Source organism: Chionomys nivalis, chromosome 22, assembly GCF_950005125.1.
Source record: "Chionomys nivalis chromosome 22, mChiNiv1.1, whole genome shotgun sequence".
NCBI lineage: Eukaryota > Metazoa > Chordata > Mammalia > Rodentia > Cricetidae > Chionomys > Chionomys nivalis.
In genome coordinates, this window is record NC_080107.1 from 36,167,470 (window position 1) to 36,189,042 (window position 21,573).

The following is a 21,573-nucleotide window of genomic DNA, read 5'->3' on the forward strand; positions in this document are numbered from 1 at the left end:
GTAAAAAAAACAAAAAAACAAAAAAACAAAAAAACAAACTATTGTAAAATTTATATTGTTGCATTTGTATATATAAGAATTATTATTTTTATTGATTATAAGGCATTTTAAATGTTTAAGTAGATGCTATACCATGTAGATAATTGTAAGGTAAAAGGTCTGTGTTCACTTCTGGGTTAAAAAACTACCGATAATCACCTATCCCTGAGCTCAAATTTCCACCAGTTTCTGAGTCCCCACGTCCACCAGATCCTGTGCCTGAACACCCATCAATACCTGAGCTCAAAGTTTCACCAACTATCATTTGGCTTTGCTTGAAATTTCACCAATTCCCCACCTTAGAAATCGCCACCCTAGAAAACTCGGCTCCACTAGAAACTCTATTTAAAGCCTGCTTCTTGCTCTGTTCTCTGCTGTTTCTTGCTTGGGCAGAAGCAGCCACTCTCCTGTGTCCCTCCCAGTAAATATCTCATGGGAAGTTTGCTTTTCATTATGACTTTGTGGCATTCCTTGTCTTCTGCCTAGCAGGATACCTTTCCCTTCAGAGCTATAACATCTCCATTGGGGAAGCTTTTCCCCTCAGACCAGTAACAATTACCTTGGTTGCTAACTAGGTTAAGCTCTCCTGGGGCCTATGCTCCCCCTCAGTGTCTGAATCACACTGGGACCCTATCCCTCATTACAGATGCAGTTGCAAAAATTCACCTTCAGGCTTAGTTATTCCTCAATTTCAATTTCTCAGCATTGCACCCCCCAGTAGCAACTTGGCAAGTTCCCCCTTCAGTTGGTGTCCAAAGAAGTGACTGTTTAGTGCCTGGCAACCCTCTGGCACTCTTAGAGGCTGACATACCTTCAGTTATCACCTTTCAGGGATATAACTGGCCCTCTTAACTTGACCCCAAATTCCCATACTTAGAGGTGTAACCCTGCAATTTACTTAAGCCAAATCAGGCTATTGTATCATTCCCTTCCCTCTTCTCTTCTTTTCTATTTGGAGCTGCCCATAATCCCTTTGGCATAGTTCTGTTTTTTGCATAGTCCTGTTCCCCACCCTTTTCCTGTGGATGGGGCCCCATTTCTGACCTCAGTTTTTCATTGCTTGTAGGCAAGCCTTAGGGATTCATCCAAAGCCCTGGTGCCAGAAATCAAGTCTCCTCATCAGGCTATGAGCCCTGATTCCATACCCTGTTGAGTCTGGTAATAACCTATTGAACAACTTTGTTCTCATTAAGTCTTCTGAGGCCCGGGAATGCCTTCAACTACAGGCTGCACTGACCTTTTTTTTTCTTACCCTCCCCTTCACATCTGTGGGAAGAGAGTCTTCCGTACCATTTCATTCCCCCTTGGAAGGCCTGTTACAAGAACTCGAGGCTCTTCATCTGGCACCCAACCTGAAGGGCCATAAGCCTGTTCAACTTTGCAATCAAATTCTGCTCCAATACCCCCTAGATAATTAACAAAATGGCTTCCGAACAGCACTCTCAATCTCAATATTTTTTAGGATCTTGACAGCTATTGCAAGCAAACAGGGAGATGGAAAGAGATTCCTTATGTTCTCTGCTCCAAGCACTTTCTCTGTCCTTCCTGTTCCCTCACTCAACTCCCAGCCAAAAAATCTGAATAATATGATTCCTCCATTACTTTGGATCCAATTAACGAGCTTCCCTGCCACAGGTCTCAAACCCCATCCCCCTCTCCTTCTCCAGCCTCTCAAGTTTCCCATTCTTCCTCCTCAGCAAGAGGGTGCCTACATTCAGACCACTGGTGTCCCTTGTCCTCCTGATTCTAGTTCCCTTTCCACCATGGCAACCCCCCAACCTTTTCCTACTTGGCCTAAACAGGCCATGGTTGTCCATTTGAAGGAGATTGCCAGAGTGTTCAACTTGATTAAGGTACATGTCCCCTTCTCGTTAAACAAACTTTTTTACATATAAAGGAGATTATAATCCCACACTGCTAACTCATCCTTTATTAAAGAATTCCAGTGTTTTACTCAACCTTACAACCTTATTGTCCATGATATTTATATGATTCTCATGAACAATCTTTTCCTTGAGGAGCTCAGGTGAGTCTGGAACTCAGATAAGACACATGTAGATGAAATCCACCAAAAGAATGTCACCTCTCCATAGAAACTGCAGCAGTCCCCAACCAGGACCCTGAATACCCCAGAGGGAATCCTTGCTGGAGATCACATTATAGCATGCTTCTTGGCCAGTCTCTGCAAGACCACCCTTAAATTGGTATATTATAAAAAATTTGAAGAGGTTATCCAGGACAAACATAAAACCCTCAATTTTAGGACTGCATAACAAAGTCCTTCTTAATATATACCAATCTGAATCCCAATACCCCAAATGGAAAACAAGTCCTATGACTGACTTCTTATCTCAGGTTTCCCTGATATTAGGGCCAAACTTACACATCTAGAGAAGATATCCCTGACTATACAGACCAAAGTCTTAGCAGTGGCCTTCAAGGTGTACAGTAGGAGATGAATGTAGCAAATGCTCAGACACTAGGCCTCCCAAAGCCTGGGAACCCTGCTTCAAAGGTGGACAGTAGGGTCACTAGACGTGAATCTAACAGACACCACTTAAACTATCTCGACCATGTCCAAGATGCCATCAATTCAAAGGTACATTAGGGTATTGACTACACCCATGTAACTTACAGCTTTGAAATATCAGAGCAAGATCACCCTCTAGTCAACCTCCTAGGTCTGGCCATGGTTTACGGAAGGGGGCTGGGCCTGACCACAGCCGTCCCCAACAAGGACACCACAGTACCAGGGCAATGCAACTTTCCTCTAGGCATTAGAGCCACTTTTTCAGTTCTGATGAAGTTTTGGAGAACTACCTCCTCTTCTCATTCCTCTTTTGTCAGAGTATGGAGACAGCCTTACCAGGCTCACCAAACCACATCTCTTAGCTGTGTCTTTAGGAGTAGTCTCTCATCCCCTCTTTCCTAGTGGTGCCAATTGTCCCATCCCCTGGCTTGGAAGGGACCTACCTCCTAGTCAAAATGGAAGCCTATATTTCCTTTGATCTCCCCATCTGCTTATCCCAAGATTCACCAGTCATTCACACAGGAAAGCTTATTCTGTCTTATAAATGCCTGACCTTAGCTTGGCTAGTTTCTTGGAGGCTTCTCTTAACTTTAAATTAGCCAATCTACCTTTTGTCATTGGGGTTTTACTTTTCTCTCTTTCTGTATATCTTTTCTTTTCTTTTTATTCTTTATCTGGCTGTGTGGCTATGTGGTTGGTCCATGAAGTCTTTCTCTCCTTTTCTTATTCTTTGATCATTTTTCTCTCGTTTTCTCCTAGTTATTCTTTCTTTCTGCCCGCCTCACCTACGCTTTCTCCTGACTTGCTGTTGGATGTTCAGCTCTTTGTTAGGCAAAGCAGGTGTTTTAGACAGGCAAAGTAGCACAGCTTCACAGAGTTAAATAAATGCAACATAAAAGAAGGCAGCACATCTTTGCATCATTTAACAAATGTTCCCCTGCATACTTATCCAAAGCAACAGATTTTTGTTGCCCTATTTTTTTTTTAAGTTAAGTCATTCCTAAAGTATATAGAGTGGTTTAACTTAGCAGTCCAGTTTACAACCACATGTCTGTCAGCAGCTGCCATTTGTTAATCAACATTCAAAATCAACATGATACTGTACAGGATCCAGAGTACCTGTGTAGTTCCCATAGTTACTGGCCTTTTTTATTTTTCTATTATTTTACTTCTCTCATTAAAGACTTTATTTATAAGTCATGTATTCTTTCTATAACTGTCCATAACCTTTTTTTTTTCTTAAACCTATGTGCATTGTAAGACATACTGGAACCCGTTTAGAGGACTTTTGTCTTGACCTCTTTTACTGCTTATCTTTTAGCCCCTTTTACCATGTGAGCAAACTTTAAACTGTTAAGCTACAGCTGGGTCCTCAGTACACAGCTCTATTGCCTGGCCCTGCCTACTTCTCAGTTTGTGAGAACCTAGCCTGAAGCTTGAGGCACAATTCAAGATGCATGACCATGAATTGCATTCAATGTTCCTAGCTGTAGGAAGCCTGTATCTTTATTGACACAAGAGGTTTTTGCTTAGCTAGTCATTTCTATTTAACACTTCCCTGAAGGCTGAACAGCAGCAACTCTTAAAGAAGCCGTGGCTTTTTTCTTTGTCTTTCATTATTTTTTTTCAGCTTTCTCAGGCCCTATGTGGAAACACACAGGCTCCATGTTGGTATGCCAAAATATTGTTGGTTATATTTGCTCTTTGCTTTTCTGGGGTGCCTGCTACCTAGCTCCCAAATAAATCACATAGGGAGGCTGATTCTTTCTTATAAATCCCAGCCTTAGCTTGGCTTGTTTCTTGCCAGCTTTTTTTAACTTTAAATTGTCCCATCTATCTACTTTTTGCCTCTGAGCTTTTATCTTTCTCTATTTCTGTATATCTTTTATTTCCTCCTTATTCTGTGTCTAGTTGTGTGCCTGAGTAGCTTGTCCCAGCAGTCATCCTCTCCTCCTTTTCTTGTTCCTTGATCCCTCTCTCTTTTTCTCCTTCAATTTATACTTTTGGCATGTCAGCCCCGCCATTGCTTTTTCCTGCCTTGTTTTGGCCATTCAGCTCTTTATTAGATTATCAGGTGTTTTAGACATGCAAGTAGCATAACTCCACAGAGTTAAAAAAATGCAAACAAAAAGGGATGCAACATACCTTTGCATCATTAAACAAATGTTCCACATAATAAACAAATGTAACACAGCTTAAAATAAGATTCTACAACACCCTCCTCAGGAATCTTTTATATTTCTGTCCTGGACCTTCTGTATATCATTCCTTTTGATCAATCTCGAGGCCCCCTCCCCAAATTTTTATCTTTACTTGGACTGATCCAGATACTCCAATTTCTCCATACCCAAATTACTTCTACAGTCCTGCCTAAGGGACTCTGAGACAGCCCACATTTATGTGGACTGATCATGGTCCTAACTTTCCCTCTTTCCTCTTCTGAAACCCAAGTGAATACATTACATAGACAGTCTTCCCCCTTTGTAATCCATCAGTGCAAATTAATCAGACCAACACCTCTACCTTACTAAACTTTCTTTCTGGCTAGTGATATAGGGTCTCACATTCTAAGTTCGAGCTATCTACTCCTCAGGCAACTTATCTGGGAATGCATTTCAATTCAACTAACAAGGACATTACCCTAAATCAGAAACATCTAATCTAGTCTCTTTCAATCCCTATGACCAAGAATATAATTTTATTCTTCCTCAGGTTGGCTAGCGTCTTAACCTCTTAGATTCTCTCTTTCATTCCTCTCCCCAATCCCTTATATTAGGTGTCCCTTGTCTCCTCACATGAGTCTCTCCTCGCACCCATTGGCTAGTCCTTGCACCAAGGTCTTTTCTCCAGACCCTGGCTTACATATTCCATACTAACTTCTCACTCTGTGTCACAGAGAAGGAGCCATGTGTCTTCAAGGTCCTGGGTCACCAAATAGAACCCTCCTCTATGCCTGTTGTGTCCTTATCAACCCTACTGTTCAAGAATGGGCATCTTGTCTGTATGTGCTGGCCACCGTCATTCACTGTTAACTTCACATCATCTATTACTGTCTTCTCTTCTTATCACCTGTTCCACCTTCTAACACACAAGGGTCTCCAATCACTTCCCCCTTCCTGAGTTCTCTCCCTTCAGATAGAATTGATAGAGAACACTGTATTTTTCTTCTAGCCATGCTTACCTCTTAACATTTTAAAGTTTCTTTCTTGACCAGTCCCAGGATATGGCCCATCACACTTTTTGCATTGGTACTGTAGAAGAGCTACTGCCCAATTCTATACATATTCATGAGGGAACACTACCTCAAGCCATCTATACTTGGTATACAGATGGTAGCTCCTTCCTACACAAAGGATTATGAAATACAGGATATGATTACTGTTTAGTAGACTACTGTATTTGAAGAATGGACCCTTCTGGACCAAAGCAGGAAGGAACAGACTGAATTAATAGCTCTTGAGCTTTTCAACAGGCAGAGAAACAATCCTTAAACTTTTATGCAAACTACAATTATGCTTTCACATTTTCTTGTCACATGCACTTATTTGGAGGGAGCACAGAATTCTAACAACAAAAGCAGGGTCCATAACCACTTCCAATCAAATTATGGATATAGTAGAGTGCTCTCATCTTCCAGGGGCCATTAGAATCATCGACTTCAGATTTCAGCAAGCAGACAATTCCATTTTCTCCAAGAGAAGTAACCTAGGCCATGAGGCAGTTACAGCTGCCACTCTTGGGTAGGCCATCACCCTTCTCACACATCGCAGGACATACTCACTCCACAGGCGCCATCTATCATCCCTAGATTCTTGACAAATTATATTCTATCTGAGCCAAGGCTTTCCATCTAGTAGGAGGGCTTGGGCTCACGTCATTGAAACCTATTTCTGCCCACCTTTGAGGCTCTATCTTTTCTAAAAGCTATCACTGCTTTCTGTAAAAATTGTCAAACTTCTAGTTCCACTATTGGGCAGTGAAGCTCTGCTTTTCAAGACGGGATCCTTCCTTGGGTCAGAATGGCAACTTGACTTTACCCACACACTCACTGTTAGACATTTTAAGTATCTTTTAGGTTCTGGTAGACACATTTTCAGCATGGGAAGAAGTTTTCCCAACCCTAACAAAAGATCACAGACAGTCTCTGGTCTCTTTGTTTAGGGAAATCATCCACTCGTTGGAGTTCCAAAGTCTCTCAAATCAGATAATGGCCCTGAGTTTACTTATCAAATCTTTCAAACTTTATCTAAAACTCTCATATGGTTTTTTCTTATCTCCCATTGCCCCAAGTTCTCAGGCAAGGTCCAATTAACCAGTACTCTCTCAAAAATATTCTTATCAAACCTTCCCAAGAGGTTTGTTTGTCTGCAACTAAGAGCCTTCCCAAAGAAACCTTTCCTCATGGCCCCTTCAAGCTCATATATGGATGGCTAATTCTTCATCCTGGCCTCATGTCTCAGCTGCAATCACTTCCTGATCACCTTCTTACCCCTTTGTTTTGTTACCATTGTGCTCTCCTTTGGAACTTCACCCACAACTATCTGCTCTAGCTCCATCTTGACACTTTTTCCTCTTCTATCAACATCTGGAACTTTATCCTCCTTTCTGTTACTGTTCACAATCTTCTTCCTTTATCTCCTCAATGGACAGACCTCTTTGGGATCATTCTTACTACTTCAATCACCACTAACCTCAAGGGTTTTTCTCACTGGATTTATCATTTTCATCTCAAACCTTTTATACCATTGTCTCAAGATAAGCTTTCCTTCCACATTTCAGTGGCAATAGGACCTTGCTCCCTTAGATTTCAGAAGATTGCCTCCAGCCTCAGAATAATGAGCTCTTGCAGATCTGCAAAGACTCAAACATGACTCTATTGGACCATGGCCTTTCTTTCTAATTTCTCCTCTTCACTCCCATCAGTGACAGGGTTTATTTATGGAGATTTGGGGCTCAAAAAACTTATAGTTAGCAAGTCTGGCAGACCACCCTAGGGGGCAAGGAATCTGGAGATTATTCATCAGCAGGTTTTCAAAGGAGATACTTGTCCCTATAACACCTATATTGATTTCTACAACACCTGCTCCCTTCTGCTTTTTCCATGATCATACTTGTAGGCAAATTATTATTTGGGCCACCAGCTCACAAAAAAAGTAACACAGAGATTTATTATTATGAATTAAGCTTGACCTTGGCTTAGGCTTCTCCCACTAGCTCTTATAGCTTAAATTAACCCATTAATTTTAATCTGAATTCTGTTGATTGGCTCTTTACCTCATTTCTCCATGATGCTCATGCAGCTTTCTTTTCATCTGGCTGGGGACTCTTCCTTCTTCATCCCAGAGGTCTCTTTCTGCCCTGAAGTCCTGGCTATACCTCCTGCCTAGCTAATGGTTCTTTAGTTTTTTAGTCACACCAATCACAGCAGTACATTTCACACAGTACACAAATATCCCACCATACAAAATAGAGATTACTTATACATTGGTCCAGAGACTTATAGAGGCTGCCCTTCTTTGGTCCTGTAGTAGACATGATGCATATTCAGGAAGGGGTTTGGGAGCCACAGGTAATCTTTACTATAGCATCTATCACAGCTGTCCATTCAGCATAATAAAAAATACAAAGGGTATTTGCCCAATTTCTCAGTGTTTAGGTATAAACTAGGCAGAAGAAATTATTCAACACTCCTCAGAATTCCTTCCTCCCTAAGAGCACCTTTCCTACATTCATATCTCTTGTTTCAAACCGTAACCTCTGCATATCAGCTATCAAACAATACTCTGGGCATTTTGGAGAATTCTGGCTGTGTGTCTCTCCTGTGCTAAACTCACAACTACCGTTTGAAGTCCCACCCATTTGTCTACTAGACTCTCTCACGTCACTCCTCATTAACTCCTATGAGCCCCAAACCGCTACCACCCCTTGTCTCTCCCACTGTCTCTCTTCAATACCACAGGCTGCTTTATCTCCTCAAACACATACTTTATGGGCACACTAGATCCTTAGACTGTAATAAAACCTTGACTGTGAACCCTACCACCCAGCGCCCCAATATTTATAACACCTTCGACCTCTGAGGCACTAAAGTTTATCACTGCCTATGAATTGGGTGGTCCGGGACTTAGGCGTGGTGTTCTCTTTTTCTAAAATTAGGAGTGATACCCAGGGAGAAATGCTAGCTGGATCTCTTCACAGGGCTTACAGGGGCAAGGCCCAACAAAAAGTGGTTCAGATCGTATCTTTTCCTGTAGCCCTGGGAATTACTCCTAGTGTTGCCGCTGGAAGAGCAGAGCTGACTACATCCCTAACTACACATTATCAGTTTTCTTCTGAGTTTATCCAGGACCTCTATTGGGTGGCTCAGAGCACCCTCACCCTCCAGAGCCAAATAGACTCACTGGCTTCATAATTTTACAAATTCAGTGAGGATTTGATTTGTGGACAACAGAGAGAGATGGTCTCTGTCAATTCCTCAGGGAGGAGTGTTGTTTTTATGTCAACTAGTTGGATATAGTAAAAAAGATAAGTTCTGACAATTCCAGACAGTTCTCCAAAAGATGTAAGGAACAGTGCAATGTTTCTGGCTATTGAATCATTGACAGTTTAATATAGAATTGCGTGTTGCCTTACTTCACTTGATCTTAACCAAAAGGCAGAGAAGTGATGGGTGCTGCCTTTGTTAACCCCCATCCTACTTTTCTTAATCCTACTATAGCACCCTGCCTAATAAACTTCTTATCTAGATTTCTTTAATAATATTAAAAGATTGTCAACCCTTGGCTGATATGACTCCAGCTATGCCCTGACTGTGAATGTCAAGTCTGCCTCAAGGACGCCAATGCCTCCTTCAGCAGTAACTAGTATAAGGACAATGTCACTCCCTTTCCCAACCCTGTGCTGTTGTGAATAAGAAACACTGGGAAATGTAGGGTAAAAATTCTACTACCAGTTCTGGGTTTAAAAACCTAGCAAAACCCACCAATCCCTGAGATTAAAATTCCACTATTCCCTGGGCTTGATTTGAAATTCCAGCAATCCCTATTCTAGAAATCCCCACTTTGAAAAACTCTGACCACTAATAAACTCTATATAAACCTTGCCTCCTGGTCAGTTTCCGATGCTTCTCCCTGAGCAGAGGCAGCCTCCTCATTGTGTCTCTTCCAATAAATCTCTTGTGTGAGGTTTGTTGTGCAGTGTGACTTTGTAACATTCCTTTGCCCTTGACTGCCAGGATACCTTTCCCCTCATACCTGCAACACCTCCATTGGGAAGTCTTTCTCCTCAGACCTGTAGAACACTTCCACTGGGCAAGCCTCTGCCCTTAGTACTCTAACACAAAAATCTCAGAAATACATGGCCTCTTCCAGACCAACATCACCTATTAAAAAATTACTTCTAGAAAAATGTATGGATGATCATGTTAATGAAAAATAATATAAACTCAAAAAGATAAGCACTACATCATCTCGCATATGTGGAATCTAGATTTATGTGTGTGTGTGTGTGAGTGAGTGAGTGAGTGAGTGAGTGAGTGAGTGAGTGTGCGTGCGTGCGTACAGGCCTCAAAAGTAGAAATGTAAAATAAAAACATTTTTTCTGATTTTTTTTTATTTAGAAATTAAGGTACTGGCTCAGTTCACAGCAATTCTTCATTTGAGCAGCGTCTTGACCCATGTGTCTCAGATAAGGAAAATTTACTGGATGATGAGAGAATGAGGAATGACAGACACAAAAAAATCTGGGAGCGGGCAGACTATAGGCTCTGATGCCACCACATCTACAGGAACAGGGCACCTCAGTGTTTGTATAACCTACCTCATAGGTGAATTGCTGATCTAGTCCCTGTAGGAGGTCTTTGTAGGTACAAATCTCTGGCTGTAAACATGGAGATGAAGGAGCAGCAGTTGGCTAGTTTTTAAACACACTGATCAATTGTCTGTAAACAGTCGTAATTGGCCAGAGAAGATGGCTTTGCCAATTTTGAGCCATATGGGAAAAAGCTTTGCCAATTTCCTGTGGGTCCAAAGCCTTAATCCTTTTCAAGTTTGTACCCTTACCAACAATCCACCTTCACTCAGGGCTGCACTGACTTGAGGCTTCATGCAATCCTTACAGAACAGCAAAACAGTAAACGTCCTTATTAGAATTTCAAGTTATCACAAGCCTGGGTTGTGTGTGTGCATGAATGCATATCCATTCATAAGAACACATTTATATCGGTGAATCAGGACAGTGAGCTACGGAGTAAAATGTATATGTCATGATCAACAGGAAATGCTGAGGGGAAGATTGTTCCAGTTTCAAAAATGTGTAATTTAGTAATAAGAATAAAATTGCTTTAATCAAGTGAATATTATGATTTTAGAAAGTGTCATTAAAGATGAAATATCATGTATTTTATGCACGCTGATTTATATAAATGAAAGGAAACATTTGTGCCTGATCATGGAATTAGAGAAAATATAGTTTCTCTTTTGTGAGTTCCTAAATTGTCACAATGATTAAAGCCCTTGTAGGGAATGCAGGATAGCACAAGGCACACTGACATCCATCAGAATAATGCTCCATTCAGCTCAACCGGCAATCAAAATAATTGTCAACTGTTAAGATGATTGGAAAAAAAGCTTAATTGATATAAAATAACGGAGGATATATCCTCAATGTGCACTTATTAGCCAATTTGAACACTTGTAATATGCTTAGTTGGGATATAGAATTTACCCAAATTATGTCAGAAATTCCCCCAAGGACCACACAAGGGAGGAAAAGACATCAGAACACATTCTTATGGCCCCCAGCTTAAATAAGCATTAGGTCTTTAGGGAGCTGTGTCTGGCATGCCAAAATGAAACCTCACTTTAATTAATAGCAAGGAACTTTCACATGACCCTAGAACAACATACATTGTGTGGTTTAACCTTATTCCTGAGGAAGCTGGAACGTTAGCTCCAGGCTCACTCTCCCGCTGTTACGACTCACACAAAAGATTCAGTTTTTCAAAGGAGGTGTTTTGTTTGAGCTAGAAATTAAAAACTTGAAATCTCAAGGTCAGTCAACCTGCTGCTATTAAACTTCTGTGTGGCTAAATCATCTTTTGTGGATTTGGGGCAATAATGAGCATCAATAAAGCATAGGTAATTTGCATCAGGAAGACAAATAGGATCTGGCCAAATAAAGCCAGTATGACTATGACCTTTCGAACAAAGGCAATCTAGTTGCCTATCTGAGAAACCCTCTAATTCTGATGAATTAAATACAGTCTGGAGGAGATCATTAACCGTACTGTGAGTTCTCATGTCAGCTGCCTGCCTTCTAATCACCGAGCCCATTATGTATTGTGTGGAGCAACATTTAAAGGTAAAACTGCATAAAAAAAATCATGGTATACAGAAAATAGACGTTTCGAACTCACCACTATTTTGCTTAATGTTTTAGACAAGCCTCAGCGACTGGTGGAAGGTTTTGCTGTGATCTTTGGGGGGATGGTACCTGACAGAAGAAAGTTTTCTGGGGTGATGCTAAATGCTCTGTTTGATGGCCTTGACTTTCCTGGCTTCAGAGATGAGCGCTGGTTCAGAAAGATAAGTGTTTAGATGTTTAGATACGTGTTTAGAACCTGTCAGCAAGCCATTGACATATGGAAGTACCAGACTTGAGCAGTGCTCTCTACAGAGTGACTACTGGAGATAACAGAACGCACTCTTGTTTCTCATGCCCTAGTTGGATGTATTGGACAGACTGGGAGGAAGATAAAATAGAAGACAGCGTGGGAAGGATTGAGAAGGCTTGGATGGATGGCTTCAATCGGCAGATTTTTGTGACTTCAAAGATGCTGTGGCCAAATGGCTTAACGCTGGACTTTCAGACCAACACATTATATTGGTGTGATGCCTACTATGATCATATTGAGAAAGTATTTTTGAATGGAACTCACCGAAAGGTAAAAGACAAGAGCTGATTTTTTTTTTTAACCTGCCGGCTTCTTCTTCCACAGAGCCTTGTTGTGTTGTGTTAAAAATACTTTCAAGTTTATTTTTATCCCTCTGAGGTGGCTGCCAACGGTCTCCATGGGGTGGCTGAAGGAACTGAGCATTATGCTGTGCAGCTGGCACTGGCCTCCTGGAGGCCAGGCCCAGCTCACTGCGGTATGCCAGGATTTTTGGGATTTTTAAAAGAAGCCCTCCTGGTAGCAGAGCTGTTTTTACAAAGCAGCCTTTCTACATTATGGATGGATTTTGTGTGACCAAACAACCCCTCCATTTGAATATGATCAATATTTGCGGCTGAAATTTATACAGAGTAATTAGGCTGCATTCATTTGAGTAAAGAACTTTGCGATGCTGGACCTGAGATGCGTCGACACATGGGCTGAATTCCAAGGCGATTGGTGCAAATAAATGCGAACTTGCTCTAGTTTACTTTGCTGAGATCGTTGCAAAATGTCCTGGCATTTTGGGGCACTGCTGGAAATTGTGTAGTTGAGGGGAAGACAAAGCCCTAATTGACAAAATCATCACCTTGCTCTTAATCTTCCATCATTAACAACCTAGCGCCTCATGGAATGACTTCAACTTTGAGGTAAAAGGTGAAGAAAAAAATAAGAAAAAGACATTTCCAAAATGTGTCCTTTAGTGAATCCTGGACATATTCAGGATTCATATCTAGATTGGTGGGTTGATTCTACTCATTAAGAATTCTTTTAGAAAAATAAATAATACTGTAATCAGTTCAGTTGTTGGTTATCTCAGATTATGTTCAACTATTTCCCCAGATAAATAAATTTTATTAGCCTGTACAATGATGTCATGTAATTCATATCTACTAACTAAATATCTCTGCTTCCTTTGAAGAGTCTAGCATATATTATATATAAGCGTAATATGTTACAATATATATAACCATATATGTTATATATAGTGTGTTTTTAAGATATTAATATTTATGCTATACACACTATAACACATATATAAATATATATATATATTATATATACTAATATTGTCAAAGGGTATATATAACGTGTATAGTTTCATGGTCATCTGTTGAAACAACCAGGCTAGCTGATGATAAAACAATTATATTTTTACTTGTTATAAGGGGAAAACTTACAAAACAGGAAACGAAAAATCCAAGCACAGCACCCACGGGAAAAAGCACAGAAAGAAGAAACACCTGGAGGTGCACAGATTTTATCCTGGGTCTCAGCGAAAGCACGCCTTAACTAAGACCCACCTCTTAAAGATGATTGGCTAACGAGGTTCCCCATTATGTTTCAGGCTCCGATATATCTTATTCTTTTAGTATATCATAATTTAAATGGAGGACTCAATTAAAAAGGGTACAATAGCCAGGCAGTTGTGACACACACCTTTAATCCCATCACTTAGGAGGCAGAGACTGGCAGATCTCTTTGAGTTTGAGGCTAGCCTGGTCTAAAACTCGAATTCCAGGATAGTCATGACTCTTACACAGAGGAATCCTGTCTCAAAATAAGAAAAAAGAAACAAAACAAAATAACAAACCAACCAAAATAACAACAAAAACAAAAAGGAGCATAAATTCAATATATATATTCCTTATATTTTGAATATTGATTGAAAGAAAATTTTGCTTTTATAATGCAACATAGTATGATTTCATGAGTACTGGAAGGTAAGAAGGGATGCCATGTTGGGGTTCTAGTGTATCCCCTGTCTGTCATCTCCATATGCAAATTGAGTTGACTATTCTCCTGATTCCTCAACTTCAGCATAAGAAAGGAATTAAATAACAATACAAAAACACAATCAAAATTTAGCCTCGTTAGCAAGTTATATCTATGTAGAATTAAAATCTTTCCCTCTTCTTGTTGTTTCTTAGATTTTTAAAATTTTTATTGGCCCAATTTGCACATATCCATTTAAACATTTCATTTCAATTGATCATTGGATCAACAACACAAGTGTGTGTGCAAGAGTGTGAGTTTGTATGTATATGTGTGTTTATATGTATGTATCTACACAGTAATTCTTCACATTAACATCCATCCAGGGGAATAGTAAATACCACACAGAAGGGAGTAAATGTTAAGCCATTATAACGTTAGGAATTTTGACCATCCTGACAGTGGCATTTATGAGCGAAATTTAAACAGATGAAGAATTGACCATCTTCTTCAAAGAGCATGGCAAACACTAAAACAACAACAACAGCAACAACAAAAAAAAACTCACATTGTAAAAATCTCTTTTGTAAATGTACATATAAAATGAGTTAACACTATAATTAGAATGTTCTCTGGTATGTATTTATGTCTATTATTTACTTAAATAGCTATGCTTGTAAAGGTAGTCTTGATTTTTTGCAGCATATTTATGCTTATTTAATATTTTACAGATTGTTTACAGTGGGAAAGAGTTGAACCATCCTTTTGGATTGTCACATCATGGGAATTATGTGTTCTGGACAGATTACATGAATGGTTCCATTTTTCAACTTGATTTGACGACCAATGAGGTGATATTGCTGAGACACGAAAGAGCACCCCTGTTTGGGCTTCAGATTTATGATCCACGAAAACAACAAGGTATATATATATATATATATAAAAAAAATTTTTTTCAGAACATTTCACGTCATAATCCTTCACCATTGTTACAAAAAGTTCTACTTTGACAATGTTGTTGGTTTTATAATAGATACTACCCAGTGACTGTAAAGTCATTTAAATCTTAGAGCTTGTTTCCATAAAAATGTATTTCTTGTTTTCAAATAACCTGATTGAGGAACTTTAGCAATTTTGCTTAAGAGAAATTAAGATTTTCCCAAACAGTTCTTTTTTTCATATCATGTTTTAGAAAAAATGCTCTTCCTCATTAAAAAAAAAAAGTCATCAAATAAATGGTTTGGTGAGCAGAGAAAAAAATCTTTCTTGCACTAAAAGGAGGACCTGAATAATTGAAATAAAGAGATGAACTGCACCTACAGGCTTTATGGACATGCCTGCTTCACATTGTCTGGTTAGGCTCCAAAGCTAGTTAAAGAACGTGTAACAGATAAAGTGGAACTACCAACCCCAGCAGCCACATCTCATTAAATTCAGATAGTATTTTTACATTTTATGCTCATGCGCTATTAATATTTATTATGCCACAACAATCACCATGACTCATAGCTTGGATATTAAGCACTGAAAACAACTTAGTAAACGATGTGGTAGATGTTTTATGATTTTTAAACAGTTGCTATTCCTTTATAATGTAGATATCCTTATAAATATTTAGTGACCATGCATTGCAATGCATTTAGAATGAATAAATCACATCCTTAATTTTCTGATACATATCTTGTCAGTTGGAATTTTGGTAGTAATAAGACTTTGAAAGGTGTTTGCGTTAAAGTAGTTATCGTAAACAGACCATCTCATCCCTAAGCATGACCTTTCTTTTTTTTTTGTTAAAAGTTCTCTATCTACAGGAAAATCAAGTCCAAAGAATGGTAAATAATAATTGCTAATTATTGATTAAATTATCTTTTAATCGAACAAAATTGACATTATCTGGACTAGAATCTGAACAAGAAATGAATTATAGAGAAAATTACTGGAGAGGGCAATTTCTTCATCACATTCATACCAATCTCACAACTCTGGCCACACACTTTTCCTTTGCCTGGCTTATTTCTCCCTCCCTATTGTTTCGCTTCCTCCTCTCTGTTCTTCCCCTTCTCCTCAGGACTGGACACTGGCCTTTGTTCTTGCGAGGCAGGAGGTCTACCACTAAGCCTTTTCCTTTGCTTTAGAACCTCCCAACCTAAATGTCATTTCTCAAGTCCATTTAGCTGGAAGTCGTCGTTACAGTCCTCATAGACTTCTATCCTCTCGTTCTTTTAAAAAGTTAGTTATTAAATTCAAAACGTGATGGAAAAATATTTCATCACTATAAAATGGACTTGGGCTTAAACCATGACCTTTGATTTTTTTCAAACTTTGGAATCATGAAATATTAAGTGGAGATCACAAATATATCCTTCACCAAATTTCTGTGAGGATCAAATAATTATTTATTATAATAAAATAAATTTCACAAGACCTGATACATGTGAGACAATTCACAACTTTTTTTTGTATAACCGCACAGGAAAGACAATCATTTTAAAATTTCCTTTTTATAAATGCACCTTAAATATTCAAAGTAAGAATTTTTCAAAGTGATGTGCAACTAACTGTGTGACTCAAACAGAACAGTATATCTGCCTTTTGGAAAATGCTTTTAGTTTTTATAAAAGAACAGCTTTTATAATTCTTTCTTCAACGATAGTAATTAATAAGTGCTATCGTTGAAGAAAGAATTGATTTTATAAAAGTTCTTTTCCCTTGTAATTAAAGAGATCATAATGACTAAGCTTGTCGTGAATGCCAGTTAGAAATGATTCCAGTGTTTTCCTTAGAAAGGATGTTCAGTCCATCTAATAGACTGTTTTCATTTACTTAGGTGGATCAGTCAATTAGTTTTAGTTTTCTACCTAATCATCTTGCATCTAATGATTGTCTACAACTATACTAATCTTTGAAACAGTGCAGTATAAAAAGAATTCCTAGTTAGTACCTTTAGGACTTAAGTCAATACTCATTGATTGTAGATAATCTACAGGAAGATGTATGTTGTTTTCGATCTTTAATTGTATTGATCAAGACAATTACAAAATTAAAAGAATTAAGAGTTTTAGATATAGGCATCTCATTCTACAGTGGTATAAATTTCTTCCAATTGTCTTCTCTTTTCATCTTTTGGACATAAGATATTAAATTTTTAAGATACATAGTGAATATACTTGGTATCCTTTGATTAGGATTCTAAAAATTATTTTATTTTATATGTATGAATGTTTTTCCTGAGCAGATGTTTGTACACTATTTTCACACTTGGGGCCTGAGCAGACCAGAAGAGTGTATTAACTCTCCTGGGACTTGAGCCCCAGGCGATTGTCAGCTGTCCTGTGGGTGCTAGGTATCAAATCTGACTTTTCTGCAAAAGCAGGTTATGGTTTTACCTGCTGATCAATCTCTTCAGACCCCTGTGAGCCTTTATCTAAAGGGTGAAATGCAGGAACTGAGCAGACAACCCTCGCTTAAGAATAGGCACTTCCATTTGTTCTTCCATTGAAAAAATGTTATATATCTCTCATCCCGTGTATCACCATCTGTTCCTGGCTCTCTTGCTGTCTCGTCTTCCCTCCCTTTTTTTTAGTGATCTAAGAATATAAGCTGAAGATTGTGATACATGTAATTGTGTGTGAACTGTATAATTCATCATTTATATATAATATGTAGATATAAATAAATAAAAATATAGCAGAATTACTGAGTGTGTGTGTGTGTGTGTGTATTGTGATATGTATGTGTGCATGTGTGCTCATTGATCCTTGACAGTGGAGACTAGTGGTAAATGTCTGGAAATATTTGCCCTTTGTTCTCTACTTTATGTTTTGAGATAAGAGTCTCTCACTGAGACTTTGTGATTATCTTGTATTGAGCTCCAGTTCCAATTCCTAGGTAGGTTACTCGAAAAGGCCCCAGGATCCTCGTGCCTCTGTGCATTTCCCTTAGTGCTGCAATAACAATCCAACAGGACTGTTTTTTCTTATGTGATTTCTGAGGATTCAAAATCAGATTTTTATACTTGTTTTATGCAACCAATACTTTAGCCTCTGATTCATATCCCTGCCTTCTATTGTTTGTTTGTTTTTTTTTTTTTCACTATGTAGCTGGGCTATTTCTGAACTTGACATCCTCCAGCCTAAGACTGTGATTAAAACATGAATCATTACACCTGCCTGGTACATGTGTTTGATTTCGTACTTTTTAAGAGGTTGTTGTTATTTTATTTGTTTGATTGTTGTAGTTGTTTATGTTGAGATAGGCTCTCCTGTAACCCAGATTGGCCTTCAATTCGCTCTGTAAGATCAGGTTGACGCTGAACTCTTAGTGTCTCTACCTATACCCAGAAAGTGCTGGAATTATGATGTATACTATTAAGTTTGAATGGAACACTGTTTTTACTGTAGTTATATCAACAGCAATTTTTTTTATTCACACTGTTTTAATATGAAGCTCTACTTGACTCCCTATGTAGAGTTTAGGAGTCAGAGAGCTGAAGTCCCATCTTCAGTATTTGAGACATATCAGTGTTTACCTGATGTGTGTAAACATTTATTTAGTTAGTCTGAGGTTTGTAATAAGGCCATAATCACATTTATCTCTCCCCAAGTTCCCCCATTTGGGGATTATTATCATGGAAATTATTCAGAAATATTTTCTAGACTCTTATACTTTGTTTTTCTTTTTACCTTTGTCTCATTACACAGTACACAGACACCGAACTACAATGTAGCCCCAAATAAAGCTTATATTTTATATTTATAAGCATGATATAATGAAGATATAATTCTTGAAGGGAATGAAAATATAGATTATTTTATCCTTTATTCAGACCAACTGTATAATCACCGTTTCTGAAATGATCAAATATTAAATGCAGGATAAATCTGACACCAGGTTCTCAGTCAGTTGGTTCTTATCTGGCATTTGGAATAAACACAATGTCCAGATTATCTCCTACCTAATGAACTAGAATAACACCCCACTACATAAAAAAACAAAATCCAAATTTGGGACTTTTTTCATATGTGGTACAGGTACTTGCAAATTCATATATGATAGAACACTGAAAACTAAACAGTCCTGGAAGTTTGTAGAAGGCAAGAATTATGTTTTCAATTATTAAAAAAAAGACCCAGAGTATCATAAAGCAGACAGAATGCTTTGTACTGGAAACATATTCTGCCACCTGGTAGAAATAAACATTCATCAGCAATTACATTACTAAGTTCTATAACATGGAGGCATTAATACAGAGTTTTCAAATTTTTTATTTATCGTGTGTCTTAATTATTGTTTGGTGGAGGTTGTAATATACCTTTAAGTTTTCTTCCCTAAATAAATAGTATATTTATTGAACACAGTTGTATAACTAAATTAAAATGAGAACACGAAGGCCTTTCATCATGATAAAATGATTTTATACCTGCACATCTGTATCATCTATGGATTCACATCTTTATCAACATCATTCCATGCACTAACACCTGTATATATACTCACCAGATTTTTAACTGATACTGTAACTGCAGCATCTATGAATACCTTGATTCTCTATCTGCATCCCATGCATTCATACATGTTTTTATATTTATCTCTTTACCAAGCCTACATTTCTGTCTTTAAACTTATGCCTGTTCCTGCATCTGTCTCTACGCTTGCACGTGTACCCACATCAATCTCTGTGCTCACACCTTGAATGTACACTAAAAATAGTTACTCTATCATTCACATGGCTAACTAAGAGTTTCATTCGTTCATCTACCAAAAACTCTGTGACTCACACAATTCATGGTACTTCTAATTCTGGAAGAATTATGAATGGAAGGAAAAGACAAAATTTGGAGCTTCAAAGAAACTCCCTTGGACTTCACAGCTCAAACTGTTATTAATGCAGTTGTATTTCATATTTGAATATATATATACATACACACACACACACGCACACACACACACACACACACACACACACACACACACACATATATATATTGCTTCCAAAGTAAGTTACTCCAGAAGTATGTTTGTTGTAGTTTTGGTAAGTTGTTTTTCTTTCTTTTTTTTTTTTTTGATTGAATTTTATTTTAACTTATGCAAGTTAGTTAAATAAAAGTATTGAGTAAATACACAATCTTAAATTTTTATTAGTAATGATAAAGACATTATTATACAAAATATTTTTAATATTGATTAATCATTTCTCATTTTTATATATACAAAACATTATTTGGATACTTAGATATTGAGTAATTCTTCCTGAAACTGATTTAAAATCAAATTAAAATGCTATTGTAACTATAACTTGATTAAATTGAATGTAAATATGAGTTAACCAGCTATGAGATGGACAAAGTACGGACATTATGTACTGTGACCATTTCTCACTAGTCATTACTCACCAATCCCATGAAATTTATAGATTGTTTTTGACATTGAGTTTGAAAAATAGTCATTAATGTTTTGCAGATAATTCTATAAAATATTTATAAATTATGTAACTTCTAAAAACAATATCACATTAGTTTTGATGTGAATATATTCTTAAAATGAAATTGAAAAATATAGTCTCTAAAATATAAAAAATTCTAGACTTTTCAATAAGATATGTGGAATTATTTATGTTAAATAATAATTTAACTTTGGAATTTCTATTAAGGTAGTACAAAGACTAATTCTTCCCCTTCAGAATGTTGTATTCCAATAAGGAGAATATATTTTAAACTTCAAATAATGCTGATTTATTTCAGAATAGGGAAATTTTTTATTCAATGGAAATAAATGCCATTCTATTGAGTTATATATTTAGTATATATCTTAAAAACATTATGTAACCTGATGCATTATAGTCAACAGTTTCTTATTTCTTACTGTTTCAGTTATATATTCCCCCAAATACCGTGAAATTATTCCAAAATCTGGATGCTGGTAAAATTTGAATATGCAATTCAATGCTTCACATATTTTTTAAAAAGGAAGGGTACCTGAGTGTCCTCTAAAGCATTTACTCCACAACCATGGAGTATATATATTGGTATCTGGAAGCTGCATAAAACATTTTTACATTCTCTAGTAGAAAAAAAATCTGAGATAATTTTCATTATCATTTGAGTTTAGAAATTGAGAAGATTGCTTGCATTATTTGCCTCAGCTTTGGAACATGTTTTGTATTTTCATGTTCATAATGAATTAAATGTACTTTTCAGAAAATGAAAACTATTGATAATAAACTCTAGATTATTTCTTCTGATTTGAGATGTACAAGATGATATGTAGGAATTTATAGAATTCAGCACGACTGTGGCTTCAGTTTGTAGTACTGCACTTGCATAAAAGCAATCAGTTTAATCTTAACTCTTTTTTATTT

At 37.6% G+C, this 21,573-nt stretch overlaps 1 protein-coding gene across 7 annotated transcripts in view; it reads left to right on the forward strand.

Annotated features, from left to right (window-relative positions):
- Window positions 1-21,573, forward strand: part of Lrp1b (LDL receptor related protein 1B) — a 1,777,797-nt gene that overhangs the window by 1,016,568 nt on the left and 739,656 nt on the right. For all 7 annotated transcript variants that reach the window (XR_009056008.1, XM_057755646.1, XM_057755649.1 and 4 more), the window contains exons 13-14: window positions 12,293-12,512; window positions 14,948-15,137. Coding sequence is in view for 6 of the 7 variants with exons in the window: in XM_057755646.1 (XP_057611629.1) it covers window positions 12,293-12,512; window positions 14,948-15,137 (410 nt within the window). In the remaining variant the exon portion in view is untranslated. The remainder of the gene's footprint in view (window positions 1-12,292; window positions 12,513-14,947; window positions 15,138-21,573) is intronic.